The sequence below is a fragment of the Jaculus jaculus genome, chromosome X (genome assembly GCF_020740685.1).
Source record: "Jaculus jaculus isolate mJacJac1 chromosome X, mJacJac1.mat.Y.cur, whole genome shotgun sequence".
Lineage (NCBI taxonomy): Eukaryota > Metazoa > Chordata > Mammalia > Rodentia > Dipodidae > Jaculus > Jaculus jaculus.
In genome coordinates, this window is record NC_059125.1 from 42093108 (window position 1) to 42119475 (window position 26368).

At 45.2% G+C, this 26368-nt stretch overlaps 1 protein-coding gene across 2 annotated transcripts; it reads right to left on the reverse strand.

Annotated features, from left to right (window-relative positions):
• Positions 1-571: 571 nt before the first annotated feature.
• CXHXorf38 (chromosome X CXorf38 homolog) lies at positions 572-24908 on the reverse strand. Of its 2 annotated transcripts, none has more exons than XM_045139995.1 (7): positions 24690-24908; positions 24475-24609; positions 18599-18718; positions 14685-14834; positions 12652-12831; positions 6044-6197; positions 572-1573 (listed from the first exon to the last, which is right to left on the reverse strand). In XM_045139995.1, exons 1-6 carry the CDS (start codon positions 24903-24905, stop codon positions 6045-6047), a joined length of 954 nt encoding a protein of 317 aa, XP_044995930.1. In that variant the 5' UTR covers positions 24906-24908; the 3' UTR covers positions 572-1573; position 6044. The 2 variants fall into 2 exon arrangements, with proteins under 2 accessions (XP_044995930.1, XP_044995931.1); XM_045139996.1 differs by having other exon boundaries at positions 572-1613.
• Positions 24909-26368: the final 1460 nt, after the last annotated feature.

Sequence of the window (26368 nt, forward strand, 5' to 3'; positions counted from 1 at the left end):
GCTAGGAAGCCAGTAATGTGTTCTGATTTGACAGAGCTAATTTTCTAGAACTTTTGGTCATTGACCTACTTATTTTCCAGACTTCAGAATTCAGATGTTTTTGCTGAGTCTGTCACAGTTTGAATTCTCCGAATTCCTTGGTAATGAAGGACCTGCTGCTGTTGTTTCCTTTTTTTCTTTTCAAGGCAGAGTCTCACTTTAGCCCAGGCTGCCCCTGTAACTCACTCTGTAGTCCAAGGCTGGCCTCAAACTCAAAGATCCTCCTACCTCTGCCTCCCAAACACTGGAATTGAAGGTATATCCCACCACACCCAACAGACCTGTTTTATCTTTGCAACTGTAACGGTCATTTTTTTTTTCCTGCGTAATTCTTTCACAACTAGGAACCAGAGCTGTGTATGAAAGAGAGGTAGGATAGAGACAAGGCACTCTACATGGTAACCAAGAAGCCTAGACATAAAGGAACGCCCTTACTAGGATTCCTCTCTGGCCACTGGAAGTCCTAAGTGCTTCTGGAGCTAGGGCTACAACAAAATCCAGGCAATGTGACACAATTTGAATTTTCACTGTCTTTTTGAAATTAAAAATTTTAATAAATTTTCAACATACATGAGTATATAATTGTTGTATATAAAAAAAGAACATACAAAATAGAAAAGCCAAATTCCTTCTACCTACTCCATTGCCCCAATTCCTTTCACATATATAACACAACAAACAGGTATGGGAAAAATATACAACTTTCTTCAAGTCCTCGGTTGTTATAAAACACAAATATTACTTTAGCATGGTAGGTGTGGTGGTTTGAATCAGCTATCCCCCATAAATTCATGTGATTTTTTTTTTGAATGTTTGGCCCCAGCTGATGGCAATTTGAGAGGTGGAGCCTCCTGGAGGGGGTGTGTTGAGTGTGGGGGGGAACCTTGAAGTTTATTAGCCCTAGCTTGCCAGTGTTGGTACGCCTCATTCTCCTGCTGTTCCTACCCGCCATGGCAGAGGAGCTGTGCAGTCTCTCTTCATGCCATGCTTTTTCCCGTCATCGTGGAGCTCCCACTCGGTCCTCTAAGCCAAAACACTCTCCTTTGCTGAGCTGCTTTTATTTGAGTGCTTTATTCCAGCAACAGTAAGTTAACTGCAACATCAGGCATTATTGAATGGGGATTCCATTTGATCCCATGTTTTGCGCCCGCACTAGAATGCACATGTTTCATTAAAGTTTCTCAGTTAGGAAGAGTTTCAAGATGAATAAAAATTCTTACTTTGCTACTGAAATGTTCTCAAGGAATTTTATGAAATGGAGACAGAAAGACGAAAGACTAATCAGCAACTGGAAAGATTAAAGCAGCAAACTGCAGATACATTTGCATTCATCTGAGTTTTAAGGTAAAAATATATACCAAATATACTCTGTTCTTCCACCCAGTCTCTACAGAGTACATGGCAGGCAGCTGACCAGGTGAAGGAGCACATCCATCTGTGGCCTTGGCATGGAGCATTTCTTCCACAGCATTTTGTCCCTGAAGGTCCAGAGGTGACTTGAGCCAGTTTAGTACCAGTGACCTAGGAAATGAGCCTATAGAGGGAGGACAAAGGGACTCAGACTCCACAGATCACTGTACACAATGAATAGTAAAGGGTTTGCACAGTTCAGGGGAAAATAGAGCAAAGTCAGAATAAAAGGAAGAGAAAATATGGATGTAATGAATACAATTATTCAAAGAAAATACCTTTTTAAGTAGCCAAATTTCAGTAACAAAAATGCTGAGACTTCCTAATTGTTATAATGAAAGACCAGGCTTAGCGTGTTGTATAAGGAGCATTTACACTTAGGGATATTCTTGGGCTAACAGATCAACCTTTAGTCAAATCACTATTCACGAGCGAGGCCCTGCACTCAGCACTGCGAATGTGAATGCTCAAGAACAGTGGGCAGTGCCATGGAGGTTACTTGTGTTTTTCTGGAAGGGGGTAGTAGTGGAGCTTGAATCCAGGGCCTCATGCAGAGTAGACAGTGTTCTACCACAAAGCAACATCCCTATTCCTTTACTATGCATTTTTATTTTAAGACAAGGTCTTCCTAAGATTTCCTGGCTGGCTTTGAACTCATGATCCTCCTACTTACGTCTTCTGGGTAGCTAGGATTACAGGCATGAGCCACCTTCCCTGGCTGGAGTTCATTTTTCATCTGTGCAACAAGGTGACAACTGTTTCCCCAGAATCCTTTCTAAAGGGACAGTGGCTTGGGCCCTCCCCAGCCAGTTCAGTCAAGACACTGTTCTCCAGCCTGCCATGGACCAGCCTGGCAACTAATTGCCTTGCCCTGTTTCCTCAGGCTGGTCAACCCAGCAGTATTATCACTTCCGTACTCATGTAACAATGGCTCAAAAAGCAGCTGTAGAAAATTTCCAGTGCCAGGGATGGGATACCTTCCAGTGAGTGGTTGGCCAGGGAGGTCCCTGATGCCCCCAAAACATTACAGGCCATTGCCGAGGCCCTCGATTTTCCACCAAGAATAGATGGTAAGACCCTCTTGCTGAAGACTCTACATACTTGGGCTGCAAGGCCACTGAGAAACCCTGCTGGAACTGAGCTGATAATCTCCTCCATGCAGACCAGCTGACAGAAAGCTGGAAAAAGCCATTCTGCATGCAGTTCAATGGGAGAGAGAGAAATCACCAGTGAAGAGACTTAACAGTGGACACTGCAAGCCTCATATTTGGCCAGCAGGGCAAATGAGCCAACAGGTGCAATAGTGGCACGTCTGTCATGGTAGAAACCAACTGCCCTTCAATTGGACTGGAGGCCCATCCATGGGAGGGAATACATCCCTGATACTGAAAACCTACAACAGGGATAGTCATGAGCCCTCCTAGGGGTGTAACCTCTGCTGGTGTCTGGCTAAATGAATATACTATGCTCATCAAACTGCCCAGTAAGCACTTCTCTTAATGTTCATACTCATATATTAATGCTACTCTCACTTTTTAGTTAGAGCACTTTCTTTTTTCAGATGACTCAGAAGGCATCATGGTGCTGAGAAGAAGTGACAAAGGAGTGCTCAGCACTGCACTGTCTCTATCACACCTTCCAAGGCTCAGGATCCATTGTGGAAGAGGTGATAGATAGAATGTAAGAGCCAAAGGAAGGGTAGGACTCCTTACATCGTGCTCCTCCAGACACAAAATGGCCTGGATATCCATGACCTCACAGTGCCTGACCCTACCTACACAAGACCATCATAAGAGGAGGAAAAGATGATGACATCAACATAAGAGGGAGACTGAGGGGGGAGGGGATATGATGGATAGTGGAGGTTCAAAGGGGAAAGTGGGGGGGGGAGGGAGGGAATTACCATGGGATATTGCTTACAATTATGGAAGCTGTCAATAAAATTAAAAAAAAATACAGTTGTATAAACAATTTTTTCTCTTGCCTTTTTCTGAAAAGAAAGTTTCTAAGGCCGGGCGTGGTGGTGCACGCCTTTAATCCCAGCACTCGGGAGGCAGAGGTAGGAGGATTGCCATGAGTTTGAGGCCACCCTGAGAATACATAGTGAATTCCAGGTCAGCCTGAGGTACAGTGAGACCCTATCTCAAAAAAAACAAAAAAGAAGAAGAAATAAAAAAAGAGTTCCTATCTCAACATTTACATCTCAGCCCGCCTCCCCTTGGGCATCTTCATAAGTGAGATTTCCAGGAGAGACGATAGGGATAGGACTCCTCTGGCTGGGGGCACTACACTCTGCAAGTGCTCCTGCAGACCTGGCCTACAGCTTTCCCCATGTAAGCAGCTATAGTTCAAGACCAGAAAACACTCACCTTAGAATCAGCAAAAAGCTCCTACTGATAGCAAGGCAGGGTCTCAGTCTAGTTCAGGCTGACTTGGATTTCACTCTGTAGTCCCAGGCTGGCCTCCTACCTCTGCCTCCCAAGTGATTGGGATTAAGGGTGTGCATCACCATTGTGGTGGTTTGATTCAGATGTCCCCCATAAACTTAGGTGTTCTGAATGCTAGCTCCCCAGCTGATGGATATTTGGGAATTAATGCCTCCTGAAGGGAGTGTATTGTGGGGGGCAGGCTTATGGGCTTTATAGCCAGTTTCCCCATGCCAGTGTTTGGCACACCCTTCTGTTGCTGTGGTCCATCTTATGTTGGCCAGGGGGTGATGTCCACCCTCTGCTCATGCCATCGTTTTCCCCTGCCATCGTGGAGCTTCCCCTCGAGCCTGTAAGCCAAAATAAAACTCTTTTTTCCCAGAAGCTGCTCTTGGTTGGGTGATTTCTACCAGCAATGTGAACCGGACTGCAACAACCATGCCTGGCAGTATCTAATTTTTTTAAAAACATTTTTTTTCTTTTACTTGAGAGAGTAAGAATGAGAGAGAGAGAGAGGAAGGGAGAGAATGGGCATGCCAGGGCCTCCAGCCACTGCAAACGAACTTCAGATGTGTGTGCCATCTATGTATCTGGCTTACGTGAGTCCTGGGGAATCGAATCTGGGTACTTTGCAAGCAAGTAGCTTAACCGCTAAGCCATCTCTCCTGCCCTAGTTTTTTTTTTTTTTCTTTTTTTGTCTGTTTTGTTTTGTTTTCGAGGCAGAGTCTTTCTCTAGCTCAGGCTGACCTGAAATTCACTCTTAGGTTGGCCTCCAACTCACAGCAATCCTCCTATCTCTGCCTCCTGAGTGCTGGGATTTAAAGTTATGTGCCACCATGCCCAGCTATTTTTTTAAATTCTTATTTATTTCAGACAGAGAGAGAGAGAGAGAGAGAGAGAGAGAGAGATGCCTCTAGCAACTGTAAATGAACTCCAGACGTATGTGCCACCTTGGGTATCTGGCTTTATGTGGGTACTGGGGAAATGAAGCTGGGTCCTTAGGCTTTGCCCGCACGCCCCTTAACCACTGAGCCATCTCTACAGCTCAGTATCTAATATTTTTGATTGGTATTTATTACACAACCCAAAGTTTAGAATATGAAAAAAAAATATTCCTGAAGAGTAAAAGGAAAGCCCTAGACAAATTTTTGTTTGGAGGCATTACTCTGAAAACTTCTCCCTTTTGTACAGAAGAGGACGCCTGATTTGGAAGTCAAGCTACCTTTCACAGAACATGCCTGACTTTTGTCAAAGGTTAACCTCAAACGAAAGAGAATATTTTCATTTTCTTTGAGGGGAGGGGAAAGTAAACTACTGATGACATGGTGACTATGTTAATCAGTTTTCTTATGGACACTAGCTAATTGCTATTAATGCTATAATAAAAGCTGGCTTTGCTGGGTGTAGTGGCGCATACCTTTAATCCCATGGCTCAGGAGGCAGAGGTAGGAGGATCTCCAAGAGTTCAAGGCCACTCTGAGACTATATAGCGAATTCCAGGTCAGCCTGAACTAGGTAGAGTGAGATCCTACCTTGAAAAACCAAAACCAATCAAACAAACAAAAAATCTGGCTTTGTTGGATATGGTCTTTCATGCCTTTAATCGAAGCACTTGGGAGGCTGAGGTAGGAGAATCATTGTGACTTTAAGGCCAGTCTCAGCTACAGCAAGACTCCACCTCAAAAAAAAAAAAAAAAAAAAAGTCAGGCGTGGCTATGCACGCCTTTAATCCCAGCACTTGGGAGGCAGAGGTAGGATGACTGTCGTGCACTGGAGGCCACTCTGAGACTACAATAGTGAATTCCAGGTCAACCTGAGCTAGAATGAGACCCTGCCTCTAAAAACATAAAAAAAAAAAAAAAAGCTGGGCATCATTTGGGAGCAAAACACTTTTTGACTATGTGTTTGACTATGTGTTGATTCACCTAAAGACAGACAAGTGCCTCCAGTTATATTTGGCTAATAAGCTGCCAGGGAGTTGCTGCCTCACAGATGTGAGACTCATCAATTAGAGAAAGGCACCAGGCTCAGTGTCCTTCCTGTGACACAGTAAGGGAACAGGGCAAGCAGGTGAGGTTTATGCGTGTATAGCATGGCCCCACATAAGAGAGCAGGCATCAGAGGCAAGGCTACTGTGTCCTTCTTTAACATCCTATGCCTAATCTCACCTCAGGCCTTCCTTTCAGGTGTCTGTATCCCAGTGTCCTTTGAAATCAGTTTTTGATGGAGGCTGTCTAGCTTCTGCACATCTTCTGTAAGACCATTTTTAAGGTCTTTATTGTTTCTCAGGAACTCCTTCACCCCTTCCAGTCGATTTGAGATCTGAAAGAAGAAACCATACAAAGCACAGCTCAATATAAGTTTTATAGCATACTTGCAATTCAAAAGAAAAACTTAGCTTTAAGATTGGCTCCTGGGAAGGAGTGGGAAGACGGCTCACAGCAGTTAAAGGTACTTGCTTGCCCAAGTAAGTAAGATACAAAAAAAAAAAAAGTGCTAGAGGCTCTGACGTGCAAATAAGTAAATTTGTAAATCTATTTATTATTTGAGAGAGAGAGAGAGAATGAGGCAGATAAAGAATAGGTGTGGGGCTGGAGGGATGGCTTAGTGGTTAAGGTGTTTGCCTACAAAACCAAAGGACCCAGTTTTGATTTCCCAGGACCCACGTTAGCCAGATGCACAAGGGGGCACATGCGTGTGGAATTCATTTGCAGTGGCTGGAGGCCCCAGCATGCCCATTCTCTCTCTCTCTCTCTCTCTCTCTCTCTCTCTCTCTCTCTCTCTCTCTCTCTCCCTCTCCCTCTCCCTCTCCCTCTCTCTCTCTCCTTCTGTCTCTGTCAAATAAATAAATAAAAATAAAATATTTTTTAAAAAAAGAATGGGCATGCCAAACTGGGCATGGTGGTGCATGCCTTCAATCCCAGCACTCAGGAGTCTGAGGTAGGAAAATTGCCATGAGTTGGAGGCCACTCTGAGATTAAATAGTGAATTCCAGGTTAGCCGAGGCAACAGTGAATCCCTACCTCAAAAACTAAACTAAAATAAAAAAATAAATAAAATGGTGTGCCAGGGCTTCTATCCACTGCAAACGAACTCTGAACACATGTGCTACGTTGTGCATCTGGCTTTACATGGTACTGGGGAATCAAACTGCGGTCCTTAGGCTTTGCAGGCAAGTGCCTTAACCACTGAGCCATCTCTTTAGACCTTAATAGCTTTTTTAAAAACAAAATACTGGCTCCTGAGTCTAGGAAATGTAGTTCAGTGGTAGAGAGCATGCTTAACATGTGCAAGGCATTAGGTTCCCTACATAAAATCCTCCCCTAGAATATCTGAGCATTGGCTCTGGCTCAGGAGTCCACCATCAGACAGAAATCTTGACTATCGGCATCTGTCCCTAGATAAGTTAAGTTTGCAAATCAAAACCAAAATAAATTATATAAAACAAGGCATCCTCAGCCATGCATGATGGTACACACATGCAAACCCAGAACTTGGGTGGCTGAAGCAAGAGTTTCACTATGAGTTGTAGGCCAGCCTGGGCTAAAAAGTATGATCCTGTCTCAAGAAATCAATGCCTGAGCTAAAGAGTGAGATATTGTTTTAAAATAACCCACCCAAAAAGAAGAAAAAAAGTACTAGGACAGGATGTGGCATACACAAAGCCTTGGGCTCCATCCTCAGCACTGAAAAATTAATTCATTAAAAATTTGCAATAATGGAGGCTGGAGAGATAGCTCAGCCATTAAGGCACTTGTCTGCAAAGCCTAATGACCTGGGATCAATTCCCCAGTACGCACATAAAGCCAGATGCAAAAGTGACCCATGCATCTAGCATTCCTTTGCAGAAGCTAGAGGCCCTGGCACATTCTCTCTCTCTTTCTCTGTGCAAATAAATAAATAAATAGGAAAATTAAAAAATTCCTTGTAATTCCAGCACTTGGAAGGTACAAGATATTGGAGTATCACAAGTTCAAGGTCATCCTTGGCTACATAATGTGTTTGATGCCATCCTGGGCAACATGAGACATTGTCTCAAGAGAGACAAACCAAAAAAAATGGGGAGAGGCTAGAGAGATGGCTCAGAGGTTAAAGGCACTTGCTTGCAAAACCGGATGGCCTGAGCTCAATTCCCCAGTACCCAGGTAAAGCCAGATGCACAAGATGGCACATGTGTCTGGAATTTGTTTGCAGTAGCAATGGGCCTGCTGTGCTCATTCCCTGCCCTCTGAAAATAAATAAAAACATTAAAAAAGAAAGCTTGTGCATTTTGATGTACAGAACAACAGGAAGTAGAGATGTCAAGCTAACACTTGTAGAAAATTACAGAATGTAGTCCTACAGGATTGAACATTATGCTCAGCTTTGTGACTTTGGGCAGGATGGTTCTGGGCCTACTTCTGTGAATGCACATTGATGATGATATTAATATCAACTATGAGTTTTTTTTGGGGGGACTAGAAATAATCTATTAAAAGCATTTAGCATTGTGTCTGATATATTCTTTCCTTCCTACATCCACCTAACAAAAGTTCAATTTCTTGAAAGTTAGGTTTACTAATGCTTGCGAAGGTAAAGGATGCTGAGTAACTTGACACTTCCAGTCATTTAAGCCACACTGTTAGCTTGTTTTTGAGCCCTCTGTATTGCATACCTTCCCTGCCCACCTTACCACCTGAAATGAGAAATATGCCATAGTTTCTTAGACAGAAAGCATGAAAAATAGGATCTTATCTCTATGTAGAGACTTTGTGATCCAGGACAAGCCAATTACCCTATTTCCTGACTAAACAGATAATGAGAGTTGGATATGCAGTTGCCAGTGTGTCAGTGGTAGAAGATCTGCTGCACAGCAAGTAGAAGCCACAGGACCAGAAAGAGGGACCCTGGTCTCATCTGGATAACAGAGGCAATGGGAAGACGGTTGCTAAGTTCTTTTCTAGCAATCAGTAACAAAACTCACAGCTTGAACTGGCTGCCACTCAAATGACTACTGTATTCTTTGTTATACAAATGAGAGAACTTCAAGAGAGAAGGACAAGTCACTGATAATTCAGGGGCAATGAGCTTGCTCCCCACATTGCCTTTTCTTGCTCAATCCCACTTCTAAGCAACAGCAACAGCAGCAAGAAAACTGAGGCTGGCTGTAATGGAATTTAAAATACTGGTCGGGCATGGTGGCACACACCTTTAATCCCAGCACTCAGGAGACAGAGGTAGGAGGATCACAGAGAGTTTGAGGCCACCCTGAGACTACAGAGTGAATTCCAGGTCAGTATGAGCTGGAGTAAGACCCTAACCTTGAAAAACAAAACCAAACAAACAAAAAATACAGCCAGGTGCTGCGCATTATCATTCTAAATCACCATTACAAAAACATGGGGGAGCAGGGCATGGTGGCACATGCCTTTAATCCCTGCACTCAGGAGGCAGACGTAGGAGGATCCCCATGAGTTCAGAGGCCACCCTGAGACTACATAGTGAATTCCAGGTCAGCCTGGACTAGAGTGAGACTCTACCTCAAAGAAAAACAAAACATGGGGGGATGGTGGTGAGATGGCTTAGTGGTTAAGGGTCTTGCCTACAAATCCAAAGGACCCAGGTTCAATTCCCCAGGGCTCATGTAAGCCACATGCACAAGGTGGCACATGCATCTGGAGTTTGTTTGCAGTGGCTGAAGGCCCTGGTGTGCCAATTTCCCCGTCCCCTCTCTAGTAAAAGGATTAAAAATATGGGGGCTGGAGAGAGAGGTCAGCAGTTAAAGTGCTTGCCTGCAAAGCCTAAGGACAAGAGTTCTATTCTCCAGTACCCAGGTAAAGCTAGATGTACAAAGTGGCACATGCATTTGGAGTTCATTTGCAGTGGCACTATGTCCTGGCATACCCATTCTTCCTCTGTCTCTGCTTGCAAATAAGTAAAAATATTCTTAAAAAACATGGCACACCAGCAGTCCCACTAAGGAGGGCTCTCAGTGGAGTGGGGGCAGGGTGGAGGGAAATGATGGTACCAATATATATGTCCAAAGTTTCTACTTAATAATATAAATAAATAAATAACATAGAGGGGCAGGAGAGATGGTGCAGTGGTTTATGTACTTGCCTGCAAAGCCCATGGACTTGGGTTCGATTCCCCAGTACCACATAAAGCCCCCCCCCCCCACACACACACAGAGAGGGGGGGGGTAAATGCATCTGGAGTTTGTATGCAATGGCTAGAGGCACAGGTGCACCCATTCTCCTTCTCTCTCTCTCTCTCTGCCTGCCTGCCTGCCTGCCTGCTTCTCCTCCCCACCTCTCAAATAAACAAAATATTTTTTAAAAAAACATGAAGGGCACATTCTAACTACAGTAGGATTTGGTCCTTTGGCTAACAGAGCTCACTATGTTTGACTAAAGCATTCGATCAAAGTTAAAACAATTAAACAGGCATATTTTCCAGGAAGGAGCATGGTGTAACTCATGAAAGACACATTTTGTTTTACATAGATACTTCCCCATGTTTAATGAGTTAACCAGCAAAGCCACTTCCTTACACAAGGAGAAATGGGAGGGTAAAAGGATGTGTCTCAGATCATTTGGTGATATAGAATGAAAACCCAGCCAGCCCTTGAATCTACTTTCTTTTCTTTTTTTTTTTTTTTGAGGTAGGGTTGCACTTTAGCTGAGGCTGACCCGGAATTCATTATGTACTCTCAGGGTGACCTCAAACTCACAGCAATCCACCTACCTCTGTCTCCTGAGTGCTGGGATTAAAGTTGGGCGCCACCATGCCTGGCAGCCCTTGAATGTGAAATGTTCCTATAATATTATTCTATGCCTGTTAGCTACTCCGACCTTGCACGTAACAGAGGGCTGATACCTCCTGTCCCTATCAAGACTCAGACCGCCACTAGCCCTCAGGTCCTAAACCAGAACCTTGATAATCTGCTACTCCTACTCTTTCTCCTAGCCTCACGCCAAACCCCAAGTAATGTACCTGGCCACTAAGACCTGGCACCTTTGGTGAGAAAAACCACCAGGATCTGGCTCCTTCCTGACCAGAAGAGCCTTCTGCCTAGTATTGGGCTACCTGACCAACCTCTAGCTGCTATAAGCTACACCTTACTCTGCTGTTGCTTAAAAACCAGGGTTGGCTCCCCACTGCTTAAATAAGGCCAAACTCCTTAGTGTGGCGCCGAACACCTTCCAATGTATGGTTTTTGGACCCTACCACCTGTGCTTGCCTCATCACTGACCAGGCCTAAACTAGCCTTTTATGCTATTTCAAGTGCTGGTCCCTCTGGTCAAAAGCATCCTTTCTCATACTGGAGAGATGGCTTAGTGGTTATGGTGGTTTAACTCAGGTGTCCCCATAAACTTAGGTGTTCCGAATGCTAGGTTCCCAGCTGATGGAGATTTGGGAATTAATGCCTGCTGGAGGAAGCATATTGTTGGGGGTGGGCATATGGGTGTTATAGCCAGTTTCCCCTTGCCAGTGTTTGGCACACACTCCTATTGTTATTGTCCACCTGATGTTGGTCAGGGGCTGATGTCCACCTTCTGCTCATGCCATCATTTTCCCCTGCCATTGTGGAGCTTCCCCTAGAGCCTATAAGCCAAAAAATAAACCTCTTTTTCCCACAAGCTGCTCTTGGTAGGGTGTTTTCTGCCAGCAATGCGAACCTGACTGCAGCAGTGGTTAAGATGCTCAACTGAGAAGCCTAAGGCCCCCAGGTTTGTGTCCCCAGTACCCACGTAAGCCAGATGCATAAGGTGGCACGTGTGTCTGGAGTTCTGTGTCTGCAGTAGCTAGAGGCCCAGGCATATCCATTCTCTCTACCTGCTCCCTTCCCCTCTAGCTTGCACACACACAAATAAATAAAGTTTTTTTTTTAAAGTATCTTTTCTCTCCTGCCAAACTTATGATCTCTTACTGAATCTCTGAGTTCCAACTCAATAGTACATTCTGTTTTTGGTGATCACCCTGACTGGCAGAGAAACCCCAAGCTTCTTGGCTGTGACAGTTGTAGCCCTTACTCCATTATTCCACTTTAGAACACATTAGGTCCACAAATGTTTGCCAAGTGAAAATATCTGTTAAAACATACTATCAAACAAAGTGCTGGGCATAGTTAAGTTAAGACAATTTAGCCGGGTGTGGTGGTGCACACCTTTAATCCTAGCACTCAGGATGCACAGGTAGGAGGATCGCCCTGAGTTCGAGGCTACACTGAGACTACATAGTGAATTCCAGGTCAGCCTGAACTAGAGTGAGACCCTACCTTGAAAATCAAAACCAAAAAAAAAAAAAACACCTTAATATCATTGCTGGAAAGATGGATTAGCCATTAAGGCACTTACCTGCAAAGCCAAAAGACCCAGATTCAATTCCCCAGGACTCATATAGGTCAGATGTATAAGGTGGCACATGTGTCTAGAGTTCATTTGTAGCAGCTGGAGGCCCTGACATACCCATTCTACCTCTCTCAAATAAATAAATAAAATTACATAAAAGTCTTTATTTGTAAATTTAATCGATGCAGAAAGGGGAGGTGATAACTGGAAAGGTCCTATCAAAACCCAGTTATTACTTTGGAGCTTTTTCCTTAGCAAGCAACATGGAGATTGCTAATGCCTATTTAAAAAAACAAACAAAAAAAACAAACAAAAAAACATACTGTCAACCTATGGTAAAAGCATGTTTACTTCTGCAAATCCCTTGGCTTATAAATCAGAAACCTAACTGGCACTGTGTCCAAATGATTCCTTCTTGTTTTAGATGCAAAACTTTATTTTACCTCTTCAGGTAAAACCTCCTCTTCTGCTGCTTGAAGATACATCTCTTGTAGTTTCTCCTTTAGTAATCCCATTTCAATTTCATTGACTTGGCTTGCACTCAAGTAACTTCCTATTTCACATTCACATCCATCTCGCTCATCTCCTTCAGGGATGTGAACAGCCCAGTCAGATGTCAGCAGCTGTGGGATTATCACACAAATATATGCACCAATGATTTCAAGAAACATAAATTTGGCCTGAAGAGATGGCTTAGCGATTAAGCACTTGCCTGTGAAGCCTAAGGACCCCGGTTCGAGGCTCGATTCCCAAGGACCCACGTTAGCCAGATGCACAAGAGGGCGCACGCATCTGGAGTTCATTTACAGTGGCTGGAGGCCCTGGTGCGCCCATTCTCTCTCTCTCTCTGCCTCTTTCTCTGTCTGTTGCTCTCAAATAAATAAATAAAAATGAACAAAAAAAAATTAAAAAAAAAGAAACATAAATTTGGTGGGGGCTGAAGAGATGGCTTAGCATTTAAGGCACTTGCCTGCAAAGCCTAAGGACCCAGGTTCACTTACCCAGTACCCATACAAAGCCAGATGCACAAGGTGGCACATGTGTCTGGAGTTCCTTTGCAGTAGCTAGAGGCCCTGGAACACCCATTCTCTCTCTCTCTTTCTCTCTCCAGGGCAGGGTGGCACATGCATTTAATCCCAGCACTCAAGAGGCAGGGGTAGAAGGATTGCTGTGAGTGTAAGGCCACTCTGAGACTACATAGTGAATTCCAGGTCAGCCTGGGCTACAGCAAGACCCTACCTCAAACAATTAAATATATATAAGTGTGTGTGCACGTGTATGTATGTATGTGTATATGGATGTATTGCTTTTATTATTTGTAGTGCTGAGGATGGGATTCAGGACCTACCATGCACTAGGCAAGAATTCTATAACTACGACACACCCATGACCATTGAATTGCCTTAATAGAACAGAAATCCCACTGGATACACCATTAACTTGATCTATTTTAACAACACACTATTACAGAAAAGCTTCTCAGCTCAGTGTAATTCCAGATTTTATATCAGCATTCTTTCCTTTATGCAGATTACAAAATTCAGTTTGAGCTGGGACTATAGCTCAGTGGTGGAGGATTTACCTGGCCTAGCATGTATAAGGACTTATATTTCTTCTTTAGCACTAGAAAAAAAGCCATGATAAAATAAAATGAAGGCTGGTGATGTGCTCATCTAGATTTGTGAGGACCACACTGGTTGAAATGGAACACTGAATTTTTTATGCCCACACCCACACCCATCTCACCATGTAGCTCAGGCTGCTCTGGAACTTACTATGTATTCCAGGCTGGCCTTGCAATCTCAAAACTCCTCCTGCTCCAGCCTCCGAAGTGCTGAGATTACACACAGCACCATACCTGGCCAAATATAAAATTCTGAACGAGTGACTGTGGTAGTTTTTGAATCTTTAGTTATATATGTCAGAACTGCTAAATATGATTTGAGATGGGTGTGCTGGCTCATGCCTGTAATTCCAGTACTCAGGAAGCAGAGGTAGAAGGACTGTCATGTTTATACAATACATTCCAAGCCAGCCAGCCAGCTAATCCTTTTTAAAAATTATTTTTATATATAACAGCAATGTACTGAGTTTGGCATGGGTGCGTGTGTGACACCCTGTACAATCACCTGCAGTGGGGATGCTTGCCTATGGTGCAGAGCTGAACACCAGGTATTCAGCTTGCTTTATCACTCTTCCACCCAGTCTTTCTTTTGAGATGGAAATCTTCTGATTCCAGACTTTGTGGGGCTCCAGTGACTCTGTGAGACTGGGGTTACTGGCTTGTTTGACCATGCCCAGCTGTTTATATGGGATCTGCAGTCTCAGGCCCCCACAGAGCCTCATGCTTGAGCAGAAAGTGCACTTAACTGCAGAGCCACCTCTCCAGTCCATCACTAGTCTATTTTTAAATAATAAATATATCAGTAAATAAGTAAGTAAATTAAGTTGTTTTGTTATTTATTTATTATTTTACCTGCTCTATTCTGGAGTATACTGCCACGATCTCTGGGATATTCTTGAATTCATTTAGGAAATTTTGGATCTTCACCTGAAAATCTCGAAGCCAAGCAGATGATATTTTCATCTCTGAAGAATGCATTATCTCATTACGACACTTAATCACCTACAGAAAGACAAAGAGACAAAAGACTTCAAAGTCAGTAGGGTAAACCTACTTTGGAGCTTGTGGGTCCAGAGGGGGGAAAAAAAAATCACAGACAGGTTTTGTTAATTACAAAATCACCAAGTGTGGTCTCCAGATGAGAAGGGTTGGACCATTGTTGGGGCTCCTACCTGATCTAGTATGTATTCATATGGGCATGGAAGACAATGTAGCCATCCTGGCCCCAAGTTAGATCAATGTTTAATTTCATCCTGTCCAGAGAGCACGTTTCAAAGAATGAAGTCCCTGCTGGGTCACAAACGAAAATGCCTTGCAGGGTCACGTGTACAACCTGAGTCAAGCTGGCTATATGTGACAGTAGGGAGGTAAAGAAGAGCAGTTGCTATTCAACTTGTGGCTTGTTGCCATGAGAGCTCTATGAGACTCATGTCACCAGGCACGTTTGTTTTTTGTCAAGACAAGCTGGAAATTCAGATTTTAATCACAAATTAAATTGTGTGTGTCGGGGGGTATGTCTGTATGCACATGTGGCTGGTGTGCATGTTAAGGCCAGAGGTCAATGTTGGTTGTCTTCCTCCATTGTTTTATATCTTTTTTAGACAACAATGTTTCTCACCAAATCCAGTGCTCATTGATTCAGCTAGACTAGCTAGCCAGCAAGTCCTAGGGGAATCCTACTGCCCTCGCTTCCTTGGAACTGGGAATATAAGTGCACACTGCCACAGTCAGCTTTTACGTGGTGCTGGGGATCCAAACTCAGATCATCTTCCAAGGCCTCTAAAAATTGTTTTGAGAACCAGGCAGGACAAATAAAACAGGATGTAAGCCAGATGTGATTTTAGCCATTTGAATACTGTCAAGTGATGAAGAAACATTCAACCCACTGCCATATGAATAATAAATTAATCAGGGTAAGAAATACAAATAAGCCAGGCTGGCATAATGGCGTGCATCTGTAATCCCAGCATTTGGCACGCTGATGCAGATCAGGAGTTCAAGTCCAGCTGAGTTCAAGACCAGCCTGGCATGCATGCATAAAGGCACATGTGTATGCGTGCACGCATGCACACACACAATGAAACCTTTTCTCAAAAGGGGAAAAACGAGATACAAATATGCCTACAACTATCTTTGGCCTTGCAAATCTTGTTTCTGGCTGAGTATTTTACATTTCCCAAATCTCTTAGAACCACCTGCCAAAGAGCACACATACTGGCTCTGAATCAGACAATGCAAAAAGCTTTTAAATAAATATTGTGTAGTGCCAGGAAGCTGTGTCAAATTAGTTTTCTGATGTGGAAACCATGCTGAAAAATAAACTTTGGCTTAGATTTTTAAGAAAAAAATGATGCTATTGCATATTAATATATAATTCCCATAATTTCCTCTATTCTTGGCTAAAAGATATCAAAGAGGTCAGCCTTGACAAGTCTTCATCTCTGTGAAGTCACAATGGATTCTTTTTTTTTTTTTTTTAAGATGTATGGCACAGAGCATGGCTTCTTTATTTATTTATTTGAGAGCAACAGACACAGAGAGAAAGACAGATAGAGGGAGAGACAGAGAATAGGCGCGCCAGGGCTTCCAGCCTCTGCAAACAAACTCCAGACGTGTGCGTCCCCCTGTGCATCTGGCTAACGTGGGACCTGGGGAACCGAGCCTCGAACTGGGGTCCTTAGGCTTCACAGGCAAGCGCTTAACCACTAAGCCATCCCACCAGCCCACAATGGATTCTTTTTATTTAAATAATTTATTTTGGGGTTGGAGGGATGGCTTAGCAGTTAAGGTGTTTGCCTTCAAAGCCAAAGGACCCAGGTTCGAAATCCCAGGACCCACATTAGCCAGATGCACAAGGGGGTGCATGTGCCTGGAGGTTGTTTGCAGTGGCCAGAGGCCCTGGCGCACCCATTCTCTCTCTCCCTCTTTCTCTGTCAAATAAATAAAAATAAAATATTAAAAAATATATTTTATTTTTATTTATCTGAGAAGGGGGGAGGGAGGGGAGAGAATGGGTGTGCCAGGGCCTCTAGCCACTGCAAACTCCCAGCAGTATGCACAACTATTTGAATCTGGCTTATGTGGGTACTGGGGGATTAAACCCGGGTCCTCTTCATGGGCAAGTATTTTAATCACTAAGCCATCATTCCAATCCCCATCCCCCCATTTTTTGAGGTAATATCTGGCTCTAGCCCAGGCTAACCTGAATTCACTATGTAGTCTCAGGCTGGCCTCAAACACACATTGATCCTACCTCTGCTTCCCAAGTGCTAGGATGAAAGGTGTGTGCCACCATGCCGAGAGAGGGGGGGGGGAGGAAGGGAGGGAGAGAGAGAGAGAGAGAGAGGAGGAGGGAGGAAGGGAGGGAGAGAATGAATATGAATATGAGTGAATGAGAATGGGCATGCCAGGGCCTCCAGCCTCTGCAAACAAACTAAAAACGTATGCGCCACTTTGTGCATCTGGCTTTAGTGGGTACTGGAGAATGGAAGTTGGGTTATTAGGCTTTGCAGTCAAATACCTTAACCGCTGAGCCATCTCTCCACCCCTACAAAGGATTTTTACTCTTCAGCTGCTGCCACACTCACATAATATATAGAATTTTTGCTATATATTATAAATAATCCAGGGTTGCTATATACTCATTTCAATGACCCTCAGAGGAATAAATGTGCAAGAGTTGTTCTGTGGTGAGCTAGTGAAAATCTAAATCTTCCAGAGGAACTGTGACAAGTACAGTGATCGAGTCTGGCAATGTTATATATTAGTGTTCACAGTTTATTCAGTTCTATGTAATTTGATCTTACAACTATTTATTGAAGGACAGTCATATTTTGTTTTGTTTGCAGTGCTAAGGACTGAACCCAGAGCCTTGTGCATATTATACAAGCATTTTTCCACTGAAAAAAATGCCTTGTATTAGTGCATGCCTTTAATCCCAGGAATCGGGAAGGATAGGTAGGCACATTGCTGTGAGTTTGATGCCAGCCTGGGACTACAGTGTGAGTTTCAGATCAGCCAGGGTTAGAGTAAGACCCTACTGTGAAAAAAAATACCCTGTATTTCTTAAAAGTATTTTTTATTTTACTTATTGAGAGAGAGAAAGTGGCAGAGAAACAGAGAGAGAGAATGGGTGCACCAGTGGCCTCTAGCCACTGCAAACAAATTCCAGACGCATGTGCCACCTTGTGCAGCTGGTTTACATGGGTCCTGGGGAATCGAACCCAGGTCCTTTGGCTTTACAGGCAAATGCCTTACCAGCTAAGCCATCTCTCCCACCCCATATAAATATATATTTTAATATAGAAAACAACTGTTTCTGTCTGGCAGGAAAAAAAATCTGAGCTCCAGCTTCTTCAGTGGCAAATGGCATAACAACTTGTCAGAAAACTTTAATTTGAGAGTTGGGCATGGTGGCGCATGCCTTTAATCCCAGCACTTGGGAGGCAGAGGTAGGATTGCCGTGAGTTCAAGGCCACCCTGAAACTGCCTAGTGAATTCCAGGTCAACCTGGGCTAGAGGAGACCCCACCTCAAAAAAAAAATGCAAAGAAATCTTTAATTTGGAAGAACTGTGAGGGTTTTCACTGCATTCACACTAGGGTTCTTACACATCTCAGCAGGTGCACCAGAATCTGCTTAGTGATACCTCTGGACCAAGTTCTAAGCTTTTTTGCACACTATTGTTTTGGGTGCTCTTGTGCTCTGCCTGCATCACAGCACTGACCCAAATGACTCAGTGTATGGTTTCAATATCACAGTTCTTACCTCTGTGACTTTCTTTCGATCGACCACGAAGTGATCACAGGAATTGATGAGACTTAAAAGAGCAACCGCGTCACAGTCCTCGGGTCCTCGTTTGTCTGCCACTCCTCTGGGCATGAAAGCCTGTAGTAGAGAGCAACCAGGGGCACCTAAATGTCCTCCAACAATGACAGCTGGAGAGACAAAGCCATTTCCCCATTTCCCAAATGATGACTGATGTTCTCTTACCACTGAAGTTTTAAGCTAACGCCTCATGAGTTGAAAATGCACGTAGGGGGCTGGAGAGATGGCTTAGCGGTTAAGCGCCTGCCTGTGAAGCCTAAGGACCCCGGTTCGAGGCTCGGTTCCCCAGGTCCCACGTTAGCCAGATGCACAAGGGGGCGCACGCGTCTGGAGTTCGTTTGCAGAGGCTGGAAGCCCTGGCGCGCCCATTCTCTCTCTCTCCCTCTACCTGTCTTTCTCTCTGTGTCTGTCTCTCTCAAATAAATAAATAAAATAAAATAAAATATTAAAAAAAAAAAAGAAAATGCACGTAGGGAGCTGCAGAGGTGTCTCAGCTGTTTAGAGTGCTTCCCATGCAGGCATGAGGTCCTGAGCAGGCCTGAGTGACTGCTTGACTTTGATCCTCAGGACCCACATAAACAGCTGGGCATGGCTCAAATAAGAAGGGTGGAAGATGGGCTGGAGAGATGGCTTAGCAGTTAAGGGCTTGCCTGTGAAGCCTATAGACCCCGGTTCGAGGCTCAATTCCCCAGGACCCACGTTAGCCAGATGCACAAGGGGGCGCAAGCATCTGGAGTTCGTTTGCAGTGGCTAGAGGCCCTGGGGCGCCCATTCTCTCTCTCTCTCTATCTGCCTCTTTCTCTGGCTGGTGCTCCCAAGTAAATCAATAAAAATGAATACAAAAAAAATTAAAGAAAACGTAAAAAAATAAAGGGTGGAAGAGCAATGGAGCAGGACACCTGATTCTCTGCTTCAGCCACTGCAGACAGAGGCACCTGTTGCAGGTGAGCTTATGGTGCCCCGCTAGGGTGTACACACTCAGGGAAACAGTCACAACTGACCCTCAGCAAGGGCAATAATTGTGGGGTTACACTATCCCTCTGAAGTGTTATCATATAGCTGACTTAACTGGTTTTCAATCCTGTCTTAAAGGCATAAAAGTAAAAGCTATGCTTTGTTTTCTTTTCTTTGTTGAAATTTCAGTGACTACATTGCTAAAGAAGATTTTAAAAAAATGGTTAGTCCCAAGTGACTACCTTCTAAGCAACTTGATCATGTTCAATGTGGCAACATTTAAAACCTGTTATGTGACAGACCTAGGTTCACATGACAGCTGGGCCATAGCGAGCTGTGTGGCCTTAGTCAAGTACCTTATCCTGGGCTTCCTTATTAGTAAATAGGGGATAAGTGAAGTGACCTCATCTACCTTGAAGGACTGACTGCATGAAAAGGAAATAAGTGAATATGGTAGGGCACTATCACACTGCTTGGCACATGGTAATAAACAGGCCATGAGGATTAGCAATGATGATGTCATTGGTGCAAGGTCAGTAGGCCCTGGGCAGAAGCTACTGAGTAAACCCTAGGAATGACATACCAGATGAGCAGAAGGCTTGCAGCACACCCTGCCTTTAGCAGGAGCTTATAACATGAACTAAAAGAGCCAGGTGTGATGGCGCACGTCTTTAATCCCAACACTCAGGAGGCAGAGGTAGGAGGATCACTGTGAGTTTGAGGCCAGCCTGAGACTACATAGTGAATTCCAGGTTAGCCTGGGCTAGAGTGAGACCCTACCTCACAAAATAAAAAACAAACAAACAACCCCCCCCCACATGAACTACAAAAATGCTGTGACAGAAGACTTAAGCATACCTCTTTCCTGTTATATTTGCAAATTTACATCAGGATATGCAACTTTACCAGGCTAGGAGTCTCAAGAGTACATTCCAGGCATGGTGGCGCATGCCTTTAATCCTAGCACTTGGGAGGCAAAGGCAGGAAGATCCTGTGAATTCAAGGCCACCCTGAGACAACATAGTGAATTCCAGGTCAGCCTGAGCGAGAATGAAACCCTACCTTAAAAAAAAAAATTAGTCTTGATCAGAACTCTAAATAAAAGACATCTGAGGGCTAGAGAGATGGCTTAGTGGTTAAGGTATTTGCCTGCAAACCCTAAAGACTCGGGTTCAATTTCCCAGTATCCACATATGCCAAATGCACTGGAGTTTGCAGTGGCTGGAGGCCCTGGCACACCCATTCTCTATCTGCCTCTTCCTCTATCTCTAATAAATAAATAAATATTTAAAAAGAATCAAGATGAAAATCTATTTAAAAAAAATGACATCTGAATTGGAGAGGTGGCTTAAGGCACTTGCTTGTGCTAAGGAACCAGGTTTGATTCCTGAGTATCCACGTAAGCCAGATGCACAAGGTGGCACATACATGTGAAGTTTGTTTGTAGTGGCTGGGGCCCTGGCCTGCCCCTTCCTCCTTCCCTTCCTCCTCCCCCCCAATAAATAAATAAAATATTAAAAAATTTAAAAAAGACATCTGGGGGCTGCAGAAATTGGTCAGCAGTTAAGACACTTGCTTGAAATGCCTAATAACCCAGGTTCAATTCCCCAGTACCCATGTAAAGCCACATGCACACAGTGGTGCATATACCTGGAGTTCATTTGTGGTGGCTAGAGGCCCTGGTGCATTCATACTGTCATTTTCCCTCTCCTTACAAATAGTTTTCGAGAGAGAGAGGGGGGGGGGGCGGGGGAGGGAGGGAGAGAGAGGGAGGGAGGGAGAGGGAGGGAGGGAGAGGGAGGGAGGGAGAGGGAGAGGGAGAGGGAGAGGGAGAGGGAGAGGGAGAGGGAGAGGGAGAGGGAGAGGGAGAGGGAGAGGGAGAGGGAGAGGGAGAGGGAGAGGGAGAGGGAGAGGGAGAGGGAGAGGGAGAGGGAGAGGGAGAGGGAGAGGGAGAGGGAGAGGGAGAGGGAGAGGGAGAGGGAGAGGGAGAGGGAGAGGGAGAGGGAGAGGGAGAGGGAGAGGGAGAGGGAGAGGGAGAGGGAGAGGGAGAGGGAGAGGGAGAGGGAGAGGGAGAGGGAGAGGGAGAGGGAGAGGGAGAGGGAGAGGGAGAGGGAGAGGGAGAGGGAGAGGGAGAGGGAGAGGGAGAGGGAGAGGGAGAGGGAGAGGGAGAGGGAGAGGGAGAGGGAGAGGGAGAGGGAGAGGGAGAGGGAGAGGGAGAGGGAGAGGGAGAGGGAGAGGGAGAGGGAGAGGGAGAGATAGATAGATATCTGGGGATGGAGAGATGGCTTAGTGGTTAAGCGCTTGCCTGTGAAGCATAAGGACCCTGGTTTGAGGCTTGATTCCCCAGGACCCACATTAGCCAGGTGCACAAGGGGGCACATGTGTCTGGAGTTCCTTTGCAGCGGCTGGAGGCCCTGGTGCACCAATTCTCTATCTCTCTCTCTGCCTCTTTCTTTCTCACTCTCACAAATAAATAAAATTGTTCAAAAATAGCTTTATTGGGATATTTTGTACCTCTGTGAAATGTGCTTTTCAGTACCTTTTCAAAGTTATGCAACTACCACCACAGGTAACTTTAGAATATTCTCATTACCCTGCCAAAATAAGCCCCATATTCATCATCTGCCACACCCCTATCTCCTCAGACCCTAGCAACCAGTAATCTACTTCTGCCTCTAGACATCTGCCAATTACGGACATTTCATAAAAATGGAATCATACCATATTCGGAGTGGCTCCTTTTAGTTAGCAAAACGATTTGAAGATCATCCAAGTTGTGACATATATCAGGATTTTACTCCCTTTCATAGCAAATTATTATTCCACTGTATGGACTCTGCTCATCTACTCACCATCTGACAGACATGAGTTGCTTCTGCCTTTTGGCTAGTATTAACAGTGATGCCATTAACATGTTATACATGTTTTATATAGTCGTATACTTTCAGATTTGGGTGTTTTCTGGCAGTGTTGGGGATGAAAGTTAGGGCTTCAGGCATGCTAAGCAGGTATTCTACCTACACCCTAAGTCCTGGATATAATAATACTTTCACTTCTCTTGGGTGTACACTTAGGAGTAGACACTAACTCTGTTTTATCCTTCAGGTTTTGAAAAATTAAATAAACTGAGATAGCGAGGCTTATTAGTATGGTGATGGGAATAAATTGTGAAGGAGAAATGGAGACAGTTGAAGACATCCAGGTGGCAAGGGATGGGGCAACACGAAGCGACACAGAGGGAAGTAGGACAGTAACCTTGGCTAAAACAAAGTGAAATCCATCAACTCCATGAAATAATGGCCAAAAAGTAAGTGTAGTGGCCTTACTGAATGATACCAGCCAAGTCTGGGGACCATAAAAGATGTCTAACTTAATTTTGAAGTTGGAGATCAGAGACAGCTGGGAGGTAGAGGCAGGAGCATCAGGAGGCCAAGGCCAGCCTGAGCTACAAAGTGAGACCCTGTCTCAAGAAGTGTGAGAGAGGGTAGGGAAAGAGAGCAAGGGAGTCAGACAGGGGCAGGCCCAATGTGCCATCAGCAGCTTGGCTGGGCCTCATATCTTTTCCTTTCCAGACACTGCACTTATCATCTGCTAGCCCTTTGCCTGCTACTTAGTGGCACGTACACTGACTCTCAAAGTTGCTTTGGGTCAGGAAACCATTTCTGACTGTTTCTCTCCACCACAAGTGGGCTTCTGGCAAGTGTCAAGCAGTCAAAAAGTTTTCCAATCATCCCAGCTCCTAAGTCACACTGCCAAGACCCTGACCACATTCCTACCTCCTGGAAGATTTATCCCTTAGTTGGGCACTTGTGGTCCTTTTCATTTTAGTCCTAACTCCCCGTGGCTTCCTCTGCTGTCCTCATGATACCCCACAGCTCAAATGGGCCCCTCAGTGAGCCTAGTGTCCAATACATCTTACACGGTTCTGTAATGCCCAGTTCTCGGCGTCCCCAGTGACCACCAAGGAGAACCAAACACGTATGCAAAGGCAAGGAGCTTTATTTCGGGCTTAAGCTCGGACTCTTGACTTCACCAACCCAGGGGATCCATACAAGAGCCCTGAGCAGCAGGGTTTTTTAATAGGAATTTGAACAAAGAAGCAGGGGAATGGTTACATGATTGGTAGATTTAAGTAGTAACTGCACTTGTATTTTTCTGATAGGCTTAAGATGCTGGGGGGGGGGCAAAGCTGGTGGACAGGGGGCTGGGACAATTTCAAGCAGATTAGGTAACCTTTATTGTGATTGGCTATGTGTGTTTAAGGAACTTAAGCAACTAATGGCTGTAGAAATGTATGGCATAAGCAGTTTGTGATCTTTTTTCAGCAACTGTTAAATCCTTATTTAAGCCTTGCTGGGAAACAGAAACCTTGCCGGGAAAACAGAAACTTAGGCCTACTGGTGACTCTGAAACCTGTCATGGTGTCCCTTTGGTTCCTGAGTCCTTCAGTTTCTCCATGTCCCAGCTCATGATGCATGTTTTATTTATTTATTTTGTTCCTGAGACAGAATTTCACATTGCAGCCCAGGCTGGCCTCGAATTTGCAGCAATTCTCTAGCTTCAGTGGGCTGAGTGCTGGGATTCCAGGTGTGAGCCTCAACGCCAGGTTTCAGCCTACTCTACATCCTGCTACCGGCATCTCTTAGCGAAATCTTTCTCATAGTTTCCAAGCAGGGGCAGCAAGCTCAAATGTCTGCACGAAGCAGACAGGTAGAAGCCTCCACATATCCATCTCTGCCTGAACACCAGACCCTGGACACCAACTTCTCGGCCCCAGTAGCTGTGAGACAGCTCTCCGCCCTGAGGCCCTGGACGACCCACCCGCCTCTTGCACCTGCCTTCCGGGCTGCAGGTGCGCTTACCTTGGCTACCTCCCAAGCGTCCACTGGCCAGCGGCCCGGCCGGCAGTTTCCCCAGTACACGTCTCCGTTTCTGTAGACGTGATGTCGCAAAATCTCGCGTTTCCACTCGGCACACACCTGACACTGAGGCTGAAACTACAGGGCGCGGAGATGAGGGGTAGCTGGGGGAGAGGAACGCATCCCTCCGGGGTGGGGCGGGGCGGGGCGGGGCTCACCTGGCGAGCGCGCGGGCTGCACCAAGAGCCGCCGCCGCAGGAGGCGCGGGGCCCCAGACCCGGGGCTGCAGCGAGCAGGCCATGGTGGAAGGAGAGCACCTCACGGCCGACGAAGCCCTGCAGGCCGCCGCGTAGCAGCAGCAGGCAGTGACCCGCCTTTACCCAGTTCTTGTACTCCTCGCAGTTGAGGCGCGCCGCCAGCTCGGAGAGCACCATGGCTCTCAACCCCGGGCGGGGCCGCCGGCAGTGCGCATGCGCAGCAGCTGGGCACGCACCCGCGGCGCAGCTCCACCCAGAAGCCGCCCCCATCACGCCGCGCAGCGGCGGGGACCCCGGAGGGCGGGCGTTTTCGCATCCGGAAACCCTCAGCAAGGAGCCACTTAAAGGAGCCACCCGCGGTTCGGTGCCTGGCAGCGTGTCCAGGCAAGCTCTTACTCAATGAAACCCTTGAGCCCACCCATACCGAATCCTGGCCGACACTCCTTCACCATACAGATGTGAAAAGTGCTCCAGGCCCGCTTCTTGAATTGCGTATATATTCATTCATTGCATTCCTAGGAAATTAGCCAGCTCCTAAATCCGGACTAGCAAATCAGGCATTTAGTAAAATATGGCCCCTGGCTGCCTGAAGTACGCGCCTATTATGTACTGGCGGGCGATACAACGCTCAAAAACTCGCCGAGGGGGTCCATCGGCCTAGAGGAGGCAAAGGCTACACGACGACGACTTATACTGCACACGGCAGCTTGTCAACTTCAAGTGACAAGTCAGGTTTTAGTTGCTTTCAGTGCTTTCTCCTGAGCTTGGAAAACATGTCAAAATTGTGTGTAATTAGAAGGTCCCTAGAACAGACTAAACACTGGGACTTTTCTCTGCACATTTCATAGCACAACACCAGAGTTTAAGAGCACTAGCTCCGGACTCAAACTGCCTCTTCTTAGTGGCTTGATCATAACTGACCCGAATTTTATCCCAAGGATATTTTTCTGGGCTCCCATTTATCATATGTAAAAGGAAGTTATTAATACTTATCAGTGTGGAAACACTCAGAAGTGTCTGGTGTGTACTCAGCTCTAAGGAAATGTTCGCTGTTCTTTTATACTGACCTAAATGTGTCATTTTTTATCAGTCATATTCTTGGGCAAAGAATTTTAACAAATCACTGAGCACTTAGAAGTGGAGACATTTTATGGGAAATTGATACATGAAGCAAAGGGCTCTGCTTAATAACCTCAATACTAAACAAAATGCACCCTAAACAAATTCAAATACCCCATTCCCATCAGACCAAATGAAAAATTTCCATAAAACCAGTGAAATCTGCATTACCAGTTTTTTTTTCTTTCTGACCCTTCTCTGTAAATTCTCTTAAAAGTTTTCTGTAAGTTAATTTTATATCAAGAACACTTGCAGGCGTTTTGTTTACAGTTGTACCCAAATATTACTGTTACTCTCACTTCTGGTTAGAGAAGCTTCTCCTTTCAGATGGCAGTTACCACTGGGGTGAGTCAAAAGTCACTAGAGTGCTAACAAGAAGTTTCAGTGAAGTGCTCAGCACTGAGACATCTCTATAGTACCATACAAGGCTCAAGGGCCACTGCAGAACAGGTGGCCAAGGGAAGTGGAGGAGTGCTTATAATGCTGCCTTCCAGACACCAAATGGCCTTGATATTCATGAC